At 55.9% G+C, this 13,043-nt stretch overlaps 1 protein-coding gene across 1 annotated transcript in view; it reads right to left on the bottom strand.

Annotated features, from left to right (window-relative positions):
- Positions 1–13,043, bottom strand: part of CLPB (ClpB family mitochondrial disaggregase) — an 81,483-nt gene extending 68,440 nt beyond the window's left edge. The window contains exons 1-2 of the mRNA XM_065658552.1: positions 12,389–13,043; positions 8,410–8,461 (exon numbers count right to left, since the gene is read on the bottom strand). Coding sequence (XP_065514624.1) covers positions 8,410–8,461; positions 12,389–12,986 — 650 coding nt within the window. The 5' untranslated portion in view covers positions 12,987–13,043. The remainder of the gene's footprint in view (positions 1–8,409; positions 8,462–12,388) is intronic.

The following is a 13,043-nucleotide window of genomic DNA, read 5'->3' as shown; positions in this document are numbered from 1 at the left end:
TGCTTCATCCTTCCACCACCTCAGCCCTGCAAGCCAACGGTTGAACGTGTGCCCAGGTGGCCAAGAGGCCACAGGATCCTGGCTGGGACCAGCACTGGTGTGGCCAGCAGGCCCAGGGCAGTGACCGGCCTGTGCTGGGAATGGGGAGGCCAAACCGCGAATCCTGGGGGCGGTTCTGGGCCCCTCAGCTCAGGGCTCAAAATGGCGGCCCCAGGAGAACCAAAATCACCTCAGAACACAAAATGGCGGCCTCAGGGGCACCAGAATCACCTCAAAACACAAAATGGCGGCCTCAGGGGCACCAAAATCACCTCAGGGCTCAAAACGGTGGCCAGAGGGGTGGTGGGATCACCTCACACCAAGAAAGGCCTTGAGGGGCTGGAGCGAGTTGGGAGAAGGGAACGGAGCTGGTGAGGGGCTGGAGCACAAGTGTGACGGGAGCGGCTGAGGGAGCTGGGGGTTCAGCTGGAGAACAGGAGCTGAGGGGAGACCTTCTGATCTCTGACCTGCCTGAAAGGAGCTTGGAGCCAGGGGGGGTCGGGCTCTGCTCCCCAGGAACAAGCGCCAGGACCAGAGGAAACGGCCTCAAGTTGCGCCAGGGGAGGTTGAGGTTGGATGTGGGGAACAATTTCTTGCCCAAAGGGCTGTGGGGCATTGGAACAGGCTGCCCAGGGCAGTGCTGGAGTCACCATCCCTGGAGGGGTTGGACAGACGGACATGAGGTTCTCAGGACATGGGGCAGTGCCAGGGGTGGGGAACGGTTGGACTCCATGATATTAAAGATCTTTTCCAACCAAAATGATTCTGCGGTTCTACGATAAGCACGAGCTGCCAGACAGCACATTGCTCAAAGCAGAAACATCCCCTGAACGCTCCGGTCCCCGCGTCGCATCCGGGGACAGCCGGACACACGGACAGCAGATTGCTATCTCCCCGGATCGCAGCTGTGCGTGCAGGGGCTGTTTGCACTCACAACACACAGGTAATTCAGTCGGACTCGATCCGCGGCCGCTCACGGCGATTCTCTTGCTCGGAGGAGAAATCCACACCACGGCTCCATCTGTGAGGAACCTGCTCCTTCCCACCGAAAAACACCCGCCTGCTGCCACCGCAGGGACCAGCCCCAGCTCCCCCAAAACCACAGCGGATCCCCTAAGATCCCCCGCCATCTCCCTGTGTCCCCTCCATCCCACCCCTTTGAAAAATCCTTCCACACCTGTCGCGACGCCCGGTCACCTTCTGCTCCTCTCTTAGAGTGCACAAGTTATTTCTTAATTTTGTTTTTATCTACTTGGCCATTTGAAAGTACTTTGAATGCAGTAACTTGCATCTACAGCGTGTCAATTTTATGCATAAATCCACCCTAATCCAGCAAATAAAAGGAAAATATGATAGCGACGAAGAGGAAGACAGACACGAAACCTCCCGAAGTACGAAGGCAACCACGTCCTCCCACTTGTTAACATCTTTAACGGGGGTTAATTAATGCCATTCACTAAGCATTAGCCCCATTTGCACTTGATCACAGCATTAAGATGATCTAACACTAAAGGTGCAAACGCCTTTCACCACCCCCTGGGTCGCCCCGCTGCAAAAATTTGGCTTTATTTCCACGTATTGTGAATTTTAAGATTGTTTTTCTCAGGAATGGGAACTGCGGCTGAACACTTGAGCATCTCACGAGCCAGAGGAAAGGACTGCGACCTTCACTTAAAGCACTCTACAGCCACTAAAAACTACTTTTTAGCTCGCTGCAAGGCTTTTTTTTTTTCTCTCTGCAGAGAAAGGGCATATTGAACAATGAATTACCTTCGTTCTTAGATAAAAAAAATAATGAAATAAGATCGCAGTCCGGCAGCCCAACCTGTTAAAACGTAGCGCATCCAACAGGAAGGATGCCGGAGCCTCTGCCGCGGGATTTGATTACGGGCTCGGAATGAAGAAATTAGAATCAATCAAGTAGTTTTCCATTCAGAAATCTAGATAATCGTCGGCATCTGGAATGCCACACGACAGAGCCCAGCGAGAGAATTACCAGCATCACGTCACCCACCATAATACGCATTGACATTTCATTTAGAAACTGGATTTTTTTTTTTCTTTTAAACCATCACAAGACACTCAGCAACTTAACAGATTTTTCTAGACAACTGAACTTTACGTTCGGGGTCTTCAAGCCTATCATTAATTTTTTCCCCCGCCTGATTTAATGCTATGTCAATCGATAAAGCGACGACCACTGCTCAGATCCTAGACGGCCAAATGTATTTACCAGGAGGAGTATTTTTTTTTTAATTAAATAAAAGCCTCTGATCAATGTTTCGGATGTTTATCCACAGTTTAACCAAAGAAGGTCCAGGACACTCACTCTTATCTCCTGAGCAGTTTCATATACCTCTATTAGCACTGTTTTTGGTGTTTCTCACAAGAATCGGGGCTGGGCTGCCACCAACTCCCGGTCGGCTAGAAAAAGCCTGAAAAGCGCTTTTTCTGCTTGCTGGTGTGTTTGTATTTTAAAGTTTTTGGAAATAAACCTCTCTTTTTCTTAGGGTTTTAGGGCAGAAAGCTCGTCCATTCCTCCAGAATGATTCTCCCAGCAGGTTTCTCAAGGTTACAGAGCCTGCAAGCGCCAAGCGACGGCTCCCAGTCCCCGTCTTTGACGGGGGCAGAAATGGGGACATTTTGCAGAATGCAAGACTTCTCCGGAAAAAAGCTGAGGCACGAAGCATCCCCAGGGTCTGGCCGCAACACCCCCGGCTGCTCCGGCATCTGCACCCAACCGCTTTGTGCGTACGTCCTATTTTACCTCGAGACAGCACAGCTCCAAATCTCCAGCGCTTTGATCCACCCAAAAGAGATAAAAACCTCCCGAGTCGGCCGCGGCGATGAGCCCTTTTCCCCCCGGACAGATGTGCCTCCTATTCACCCCGCCGCCGGGGTTCTGGGTGACTGAGTCGGTGACACGGGGCTGGCAGCCGAGCCCAGAGGGCATGTTTGAGTTTGTGCTCAGCGCCCGACGCTCCCTCCTGACAGGTGGAGGAAGAGGAAGCTGGAAACTTGAACTTTTACAACAACAATAGCTTCTGTTTCGCTCACGGACGCTTCGATGTGTCCCTCCCCAGCCTGTCCGCAATATGTCACTGTTTAACGGCAGGGGTGACACCCGCAGATGCGCTCACCCTCTCGGGATGTGCTTCGCTGAGGAGGGAGGGATGAAAAACATCCAAACCAAATAATATCTCCAAATAACGAAAGCGCAATCCCTGCTAGGGGCCAGGGAAAGGATCTGCCTGCTCAGGAGAACACGGCAAGATGTGAAAAAGGCTTCGATCTTGCTGCCGTCTTTGCAGAGATCGCTCAGGTCTCCTTTTTAACTCCTCGTGACCATCTCAGGGCTTCACGAAACACACGAACCCGCATGATGTTGGGCAGAGGCTCAGGGAGGGACAGACTTTTGGGCAGGGCCTGTTGCCATAGGACAAGGGGTGGTGGTTTTAAACTAAAGGAGGGAGATTCAGGCCGGACATGAGGAAGGAATTGTTGGCCCTGAGGGTGGTGAGAGCCTGGCCCAGGTTGGCCGGAGAGGTGGTGGCTGAACCATCCCTGGAGACATCCCAGGCCAGGCTGGACGGGGCTCTGAGCAACCTGAGCTGGTGCAGATGTCCCTGCTCATGGCAGGGGGGCACTGGGGGAGCTGGGAAGGGCGCTTAACCCCAAACCATTCCATGATTTTATGGTTCTGTGATTCTTAAGTCCTTAAAGAACAACAAGGGAGAAGAGACCGACACAGCCTGGGATGAGGCAGCACAACGATGAGTCAGAGACAACAAGATGAGCGATTCTTGGTTGCTTGACCAAAAAGGAGAAATCACTGTTCGGGGTGATCAAGCCTGACTTGGCTCTTTCTGCACCTAAAAATCAGTCTGGAGACAGCAGAACCAGCCGCAGCGACCGACACGGAGCATCCTGCCCCACCACCACGTCTGGCTGGATCCCTGCGAGAGCAGGAGAGCGCCTGGTCTGCTCCAAACCTCATTAACACACAATTTTGGGTGGCTGCCCGCTGGTACAAACGAGCCTGATACCAGCCGGCTGACAAACGCACCGTGTTTCCATGAGTCACAGCCGTCCGGCGCTTAGGAAAATACTGCTTCATCATATTTATGTGGCGAGGAAACTCTGCTGTAAGCCGGCGCTTTCGTGGGTGGCTTATTAAGAAACAAAGCAGGAACACAGAGAATCAATATTAATACAGAATATAAACACAAGAGGGATTGAGGCGGTAAATCTTCACGGCTTTGCGTCTTGCTTTCCCTCCAAACGCGCGGAACAACTGAGGCTGAGGGAAATTAAACTATCCACGTTAATTAGGTGTTATCTTCTGCACTGGCTAACACCGTGAAGGGATGAGCTGCTTGGGCAGACGCTCCCAAAGGGAACGGCCACGGAAAATAACACGTTCCTGGGTCTCGATGAAGAATTCAGCCCGGTTTCTCGCATTAAGGAAGTTGGTAAAGATGAGAACACCTGTCTGGGAGCTGAGAGGAGACGGGGGGAAGAGCAGAGGCTGTGGGGCTGGATCCAGCCTCTGGACGTGCGATCCTTTCCGTAATAATACCAAAGTCTGCGCTAACGTGAGCTCTGCCGGGATGTCTGAAGGTCTGTTCAACCCCATGAATGCTGCAGGTTCCGGGAAGAGCGGCTGGAAAGTGCCCGGCAGAAAAGGAGCTGGGGGTGTTGGTGCCAGCGGCTGAACATGAGCCAGCGTGTGCCCAGGTGGCCAAGAGGCCACCAGCATCCTGGCTGGGACCAGCACTGGTGTGGCCAGCAGGCCCAGGGCAGTGACCGGCCTGTGCTGGGCACTGGGGAGGCCAAACCGCGAACCCTGGGGGCGGTTCTGGGCCCCTCACGCCAAGAAAGGCCTTGAGGTGCTGGAGCGAGTTGAGAGAAGGGAACGGAGCTGGGGAAGGTGCTGGAGCACAAGTGTGATGGGAGCGGCTGAGGGAGCTGGGGGTTCAGCCTGGATTTTGGAACAATTTCTTCCCCAAAGGGCTGTGGAGCATTGGAACAGGCTGCCCAGGGCAGTGCTGGAGTCACCATCCCTGGAGGGGTTGGACAGACAGACACGAGGTTCTCAGGACATGGGGCAGTGCCAGGGCTGGGGAATGGTTCAACTCGATGATCTTGAGGGTCTTTCCAACCAAAATGATTCTATGATTCTAGGTCCCCATCACACTTTTCAGGAACACAACGTCAAACCAGGCAGCAGATTCTGGACACACACACACACCAGGGCTCCTACACCTCCCGTTTGATGACTAAACTCATTGTAGGAACCAAATACCAGTTATCTTTGCTGGCACTCGAATCCTCTGTGGGGTTTTCCACATTCCTTAGCCCCATCATCCTGTCAGGGTGATGGGCTCACTCTCTTCCAAGGACAAACTCTTTCATTCCAAAGGACAAAAGGGACACAGTTATCCTAAAACCCCTTCAGTTCTCTGCTCACAGCCCAGCCGCTGCCCCAACCTGCCTCGGATCCTCTCTCTGCCCTGTTTTCCCTCTGCACTTCAGCACAGCTATGACTTAACTCTCCTCACACATCAATTTTCTGCACTTCAGACCCAAAGATCGCGTTTCCTGATCACCGTTCGACGACGTTTTAATGCGTAAAGCACCAGGACAAGCCGTGACCTGAACAAGACACTTGAGAAAGGCCAGTTCCCCTGTTTGTGCGGCAAGAAGAAACAAGCCCCCGGCAGCGGATGAAGAGAGTGCGGAGCAGAGAACGCGGTACAGCGAATTATAAACATCTGGCTGCTTTTTGTAACAGTCTTTTGATCCGAAAGGACGGAAAACTGCGCACTATCAGTGACTGCACGAGCAGCACCACGTCTCTGCTCAGCTTTTCCTGGCACGGCCTCGCGAGACGGGTTTGCCGAACAGTAGAGAACACGCGTCTGGAACCGCTGTGCGAACTCAGCCCTACAAACCACCAGCTTTTCGCTGCCTTTAAGTTATTATAACATGATGTTAGGCCACGGGAGAGAGTTTTAATGAGTCTAAAGCGATATTAGAAAACTCCGCCTCGCTCCTGGGCTGTGGAAGCTGGTTGTAAAGCAAAAAAGAGTCAGTAGTTGTCACAGCGACAGGTGGGAGCTGCAAATACGGGGGTTTTAGCAGGGAAAGCAGCTCCCGGGGAGCGGGACTGGAAGGAAAGAGGCCAGAAATGAAAGGAGAGGCTGCGGGCGTGCGGTGAAGCCACCAGCCCTTCCCGAATCCGGCGGAGCATCCCTCCCTCTGCTGCTCACAAATCACCCAGACGGCCCTTAAGCAGCAGCTTCCTGCAATTACGAGCAGCAGAACACATGTGCCAATTAGCTGCACGCCAATATCCCCTTCGGTCCTTGATCTAGGCCAGATCTCAGGCCCCGGGGGTGCGGCAGAATCCGGCTGCTTCCTCCGAGCATCCCCTCTCCTCCCGGCTCCCCGCACTGGGTGGGAAGCCTCAGCGGGCAGAAAAATCAGGTGTGGTGAACACAGGAGAGCAGCAACGCCTGCTCCTGGCCCACGCAAGCTGCCAGGCCGTGCAAAAAACCTGAATTCTGTGCTGGGTGGGGAATGGGAGAGCTCATCCGCACAGGGTTACTGGGACACAGCAGGCAGGACGGCCGGGATCTGCTGGACAAGCTTCTCACGCTCTTCTTGGTGTTTTCAGGAGGGTTCTCAACCACTTCTCGGTGTTTTCAGGAGGGTTATTAAACTCTTCTTGGTGTTTTCAGGAGGGTTCTCAGCCGCTTCTCAGTGTTTTCAGGAGGATTCTCAACCACTTCTCGGTGTTTTCAGGAGGGTTCTTAACCACTTCTCGGTGTTTTCAGGAGGGTTCTCAACCACTTCTCGGTGTTTTCAGGAGGGTTCTCAACCACTTCTCGGTGTTTTCAGGAGGGTTCTCAACCACTAATCGGTGTTTTTAGGTTTGTTTCCCCCACACAGCTCCAGACTGAGTCCCCAGCACTCGTCGCAGATGAGCTCAGATGTGTCCTGCCTGCAGATGTATTTTGTTAATCAGAGAATCACAGGAGGGTTTGGGGTGAAGGCACCTCAAAGCTCCCCCAGTGCCCCCCCGCCATGAGCAGGGACATCTGCACCAGCTCAGGTTGCTCAGAGCCCCGTCCAGCCCGGCCTGGGGTGTCTCCAGGGACAAATATATTTGTATCTGAAGTAGTAGAACCTGTACTCCAATAAATGAAGGGGAAAGAACTTTGCAAAGATAAACTTCGCAAAATGAATTGTGATACTGGTGTAATCCAAGCACTGCAATCAAAAGGAGGAGGATGGGTTGGAGGGAGAAAGAGGAGGAATCAACATATGTCAATTTGTTTGACTTCCTAAGAGACAAGTTGCACTTGTATTTAAACAGACATGAGCAGAAAGCAAAAAGCGTAAGCGATGGCTTTAAAAAGTTACCCTGATTTGAAAAAAGAGCGATGAAGAGAGGAAACCTTTCCATCATAGCACTGACATCAAGCATTTGCCACATCCCTGAATTTACCCTGGGAGGCTCCTGCTGTGTCCATGGGACACGGTGACACATCGTTCCTCAAGGACCCTCCTCAGCCTGAGACATTTTCACAACTGCTTGAGGTTCTTCTTCTTGAGGCTCAGACACGGTGTATGACACATATTCAAGGCTGGCACCTCTGCCTCCAGCACAAACGATCCTGGCCTGGGTGGGGTGTCACAGAGGCACCCCAAAAATCAGTTTAGGCAGATGATAAGCCCCAAACAGATTTCATTCCAGCCAGAACTGTTAATGTTTCATTAATGCAGCACTGCTGCTCACGAACCATCGTGGGACCGCTCGAACGAATTCAGGTCCCTCCCCAGAGCGACAATCGCAGGAGGACGGGGTGGGCAGGGAGCAAACATGTCTCTTGGGGAACAGTGACACGCTGGGCCTGAGAAACACGCTGGTTTGTTCACAGCACGCGAATTTAACGTGGCTAGACGAGTCCTGAACGATGCCAACAACTCCAAGAGACACAGACAACGGCGACAAGCCCGCTGTCCCTGGGTCAGCTCTGGAAATGCTGCACAGCTTCAGGCAGCCCCGAGCTCTCTCCTGCGCTCCTGGTGGGACACAAGCCCCTTTCTGTCCAGGGACAGACCCCACAAATGAGGTTCTGCCGCTTCAGGAGGGGAAAATCCACAACCCACCTTCCAATTCACCGATGAGCACTCAATGCGCCTTTGACCCGCTCCAGAGGTGAGAGGGCGAGGGGAGCACCACAAGGGATGCGTGAACGAGCCCCGAGTCACGGCGGGTAAGGAGGACGAGCCCGCCCTTCCCCAAGTGCTTCCCACCCCGTGGCAGCGCTGTTCTCTCACCCCTCTGCACATCCTGCTCACCTGTTCACTTCCGAAACGTTGTTGACCTTCGCAGCTTCCAGCAGAGCATCTTCTGAAAAAAGAGAGAGAAGGGAAAGCGAGTTAGCAGCGAAACACACACCCGGACATCATAACCTAGAGGCGGCAGAGGCGCCTGCAGCAGGGCCTGTGCTCACAGCTCTTATCATAGAATCACAGAATCGTTTGGGTTGGAAAAGACCTTTAAGGCCATCAAGTCCAACCGTTCCCCCAGCCCTGGCACTGCCCCATGTCCTGAGAACCTCATGTCCGTCTGTCCAACCCCTCCAGGGATGGTGACTCCAGCACTGCCCTGGGCAGCCTGTTCCAATGCCCCACAGCCCTTTGGGGAAGAAATTGTTCCCCAGATCCAACCTCAACCTCCCCTGGCGCAACTTGAGGCCGTTTCCTCTGCTCCTGGCGCTTGTTCCTGGGGAGCAGAGCCCGACCCCCCCTGGCTCCAAGCTCCTTTCAGGCAGGTCAGAGATCAGAAGGTCTCCCCTCAGCTCCTGTTCTCCAGCTGAACCCCCAGCTCCCTCAGCCGCTCCCATCACACTTGTGCTCCAGCCCCTTCCCCAGCTCCGTTCCCTTCTCTCAACTCACTCCAGCACCTCAAGGCCTTTCTTGGTGTGAGGGGCCCAAAACTGCCCCCAGGATTGGGATGGACCCGGCAAAGGCTGGAGCAGAAGGGAAAGGTCCTGCTGAGGCACTCTGCGCTGGGGATGAGCCAAGGAACCAACTGGAGAAATGACAACTTCTCCTGTGTTTGTAAAGCAAACTCTGCATCACGCGAGCTCCAGGGTGCCGCAGGTTTTACAGGGCAGCTGGTTCTGTCACAGCCTCAGCCAGAGGTTTCCAGACATAAGGGCAGCAAGTCCCTGAGACAGGCTCAGAATGACACCTCCTGGCTGGAGAGAGAAAGGACAGAGCCCGGCCCTGACTGAGATGCACAGATCACAGAATCATTTGGGGTGGAAAAGACCCTCAAGATCGAGTCCAACCGTTCCCCCAGCCCTGGCACTGCCCCATGTCCTGAGAACCTCACCTGCGTCTGTCCAACCCCTCCAGGGATGGTGACTCCAGCACTGCCCTGGGCAGCCTGTTCAATGCCCCACAGCCCTTTGGGGAAGAAATTGTTCCCCAGATCCAACCTCGACCTCCCCTGGCGCAACTTGAGGCCATTTCCTCTGGTCCTGGCGCTTGTTCCTGGGGAGCAGAGCCCGACCCCCCCTGACTCCAAGCTCCTTTCAGGCAGTTCAGAGATCAGAAGGTCTCCCCTGCAGCTCTACCGGCACATTTGGGGACAATTCTCCCCAGTTCTCACCAGCCTTCAGGTCCTTCCTGCTCTCTCCCCAACATTTTCTGCCTCTTTTCTCTTCTCCAAGTTATCCGTACCCATTGCTCACCCTTCTGCCTCGTGTCTTTAACCTCTCATCCCACAGATCAGCTCTGTCCCCTGCGCCCTGTCCGTTCTCCTGGGCGAGTGTCCCTTGCTTGGGGACACAGACACACAGTCACAACGGGACAGAGATCACAACCAGGGCTCGCCCCAGCAGCTGACGTTCTGCAGAGCTTCAAGCTGCACCGCAAACCTCAACGTTTCCTCTGTTGCCCTGGAAGCAGCAGCACTGAGAGCTGCAGGGAGTTATTTTGGCTGACGGATGTCACCGCTGCGGCCAAATCAAGAGCTTTCCAGCACAAATTGCTCGTGGAAAAGCCGAGACCGGCGTGCGCGCTGTGGATTTACCCAGGCACTGCGCTGTCTCAAGGACAAGTCACCAGGCTGAGCGTGCCGGAGGGGAGCAGGGGGCACGTTTCTGAGTTCACGTTTCCAGCTTTGAAGACACACACACACGTTCTACCATGGAATCATAGGACATTTGGGGTTGAAGGGCCCTCCCCAGCTCCCCCAGTGCCCCCCCTGCCATGAGCAGGGACATCTGCACCAGCTCAGGTTGCTCAGAGCCCCGTCCAGCCTGGCCTGGGATGTCTCCAGGGATGGTTCAGCCACCACCTCTCTGGCCAACCTGGGCCAGGCTCTCACCACCCTCAGGGCCAACAATTCCTTCCTCATGTCCGGCCTGAATCTCCTTCCTTTAGTTTAAAACCAACACCCCTTGTCCTGTCACAACAGGCCCTGCTAAAAAGTCTGTCCCCATCTTTCTCATTGGCCCCTTTAAAGTCCGGAAAGGCCGCACTAAGGTCTCCCCGGAGCTTCTCTTCTCCAGCTGAACACCCCAGCTCTCTCAGCCTGTCCTCCCAGCAGAGCTGTTCCAGCCTCGGGTCATTTCTGGGGCTCCTCTGGCCCCTCTCCAGCAGCTCCATGTGTGTCCTGTGCTGAGGACCCAGAGCTGGACGCAGCACCTGGTCAAGCACAACATGGGGTTTGTCCCAACCCACTCACTAAGCAGGAACAAGGGGCAGGTCACCCTCTGTGGGGACCCCCGAGTTCCCCGGGCCTGACCTCCTGCAGCCCAGAGAGGTGGTGGATGAAGCATCCCTGGAGACATCCCAGGCCAGGCTGGACGGGGCTCTGAGCAACCTGAGCTGGTGCAGATGTCCCTGCTCATGGCAGGGGGGGCACTGGGGGAGCTGGGAAGGTCCTTCAAGCCAAACCATCCTGTGATTCTCTGATCCTCACCCTCTCTGGAAAAGCCTCCTGCCTGCTCCTCGCACCCTCCCTGCCCTCGGGATTTGGGGCACTCGTGGCTCTGTCCCCTCCACCTGCAGCCACCGCCACGTGGCTGCCACAGTCTAAACCGCAACCAGTTCACAAACCGGCTCCTGCACCAAAGCCAGGCCTGAATCTCACAGACCTTTCCTAAGCGCTAATTACACAAGATTCCTCATAACATCAGTGAAATCTCCCGGGTAACCAACTTGGCAGCATGTTACTCACAGGGAAACCGACCTCTGATGTGCGACCTGCTGTGGCACAAAGCTACACTTACACATGGACCTAAAAGTGTACAACAGGTCACAGGGACCGTCCCCTGCGCTTCAGCTCACCCGCGTCAACCTTTCTAGACCCAAACAGAGGTTTGTGGCCACCCAACTGCTCCCTTCCGACCGCGGGGTGGACATAAACTGCTGTGGGAAAAACCTTGGGATTACCAGAGTAGGAACTCATAGAATCACAGAATCATCTTGGTTGGAAAAGCTCCTCACGATCATCAAGTCCAACCATTCCCCCAGCCCTGGCACTGCCCCATGTCCTGAGAACCTCATGTCCGTCTGTCCAACCCCTCCAGGGATGGTGACTCCAGCACTGCCCTGGGCAGCCTGTTCCAATGCCCCACAGCCCTTTGGGGAAGAAATTCTTCCCCAGGTCCAATCTGAACTCAAGCCCTATTCCAGCTCCCAAACCTTTGTACTTGCCCAAAATCTCCTCTGCCCAAAGCAGAGGGCTGGGAAGAACATTCACCCCAAGAGCTCAAACTCTCCCCCGGCAGCTCTGCTCACTGGGATCTGCCCCAGAACCCAACATAAAACACAAAATCACAGAATGTCCTGAGCTGGAGGGACCCACAGGATCATGAAGCCCAACTCCTGTCCCTGCACAGGACACCCCACAGGTCACCCTGTGTGTCTGAGGACGTTGTCCAGTCTCTTCTTGAACACTGTCAGGTTGGGGCCGGGACACCTCCCTGGGGAGCCTGTTCCAGTGTCCAGCACCTCTGGGGGAAGAACCTTTTCCTCATGTCCAACTGACCCTCCCTGGCACATCTTCCTGCCGTTCCCTGGGTTCTGTCGCTGGTCCCACCACAGAGACGGGCGAGGGTACAGCTGATAATGGCGCTGGCTGGTTTATCTCGGTGGCAAACGCGAAGCTCGTTATCTTCACTCAATAATTACCGTACCCACCGCAGACCAGCGCACCCCCGGGTTAGTGATCAACACCAACCCTGCCGGCCGGGCTCCATCCCCCCAGAGGGACCCCAACCCCGCTCCCCACGTATCACCGGCCCCCAGCGATAGTCACCCTTGGAGCGCTGGTCCCGCAGGTAGCAATAGGCCAGGGCAGCCAGCCCGGCGGGCAGCGCCGCAGCCGGGGGGCCGCTCCAGCGCCCGCCGGGGTCTCCTCCGCGATGGCAGCACCGCTGCCGCGGTCCCGGTTCTCCGGGGGACGCGGCCGGGCCAGGCGGCCCCGGGATGGGAGAGAGAAGCCGGGGAGGCCGTAACCGGGCCAGGCTGGGGATTTGGAGGTTCGAGTCCCGCTTGCGGCATGGCCCCGCGACCGTGGGGGTGCACCCCGGGGCTGGCCCTGTTACAACGGGGGAGCCCCCCGGGCCTGGCCCCGTTAGCAGGGGTGTCCCCCCCGGGCCCGGCCCCGTTCCCAGGGGTGCCCCCCGCAGCCCCCGGGCCGGGGCCCCCCCCGGCAGCTCCGCGCTCATTGGCTGCGGCGCGGGCTCGCGGCGCCCCCTGGCGGCCAAACCCAGCAGCCGCCGCCTGGCGCTCCCGGCCCCCTCCGCTACCGCCGGAGCCCCGTAGCGTCCCCGGGACGGCGAGAGCCACGGCTGCGCCCGGAGGAGCCGCGCCAGCCCCGGCGGCGGCGGGCGGGCCGCCAGGGAAGCCAACATCACCGCTGCGCTCCCCGCTGCGCCGCTCGGGCCTTCCCCCCCCACCGCCTCAGCGGA

The sequence above is a fragment of the Caloenas nicobarica genome, chromosome 1 (genome assembly GCF_036013445.1).
Source record: "Caloenas nicobarica isolate bCalNic1 chromosome 1, bCalNic1.hap1, whole genome shotgun sequence".
Lineage (NCBI taxonomy): Eukaryota > Metazoa > Chordata > Aves > Columbiformes > Columbidae > Caloenas > Caloenas nicobarica.
The sequence above is the reverse complement of the archived record's forward strand: the minus strand, read 5'-3'. Positions and strand labels throughout refer to the sequence as shown.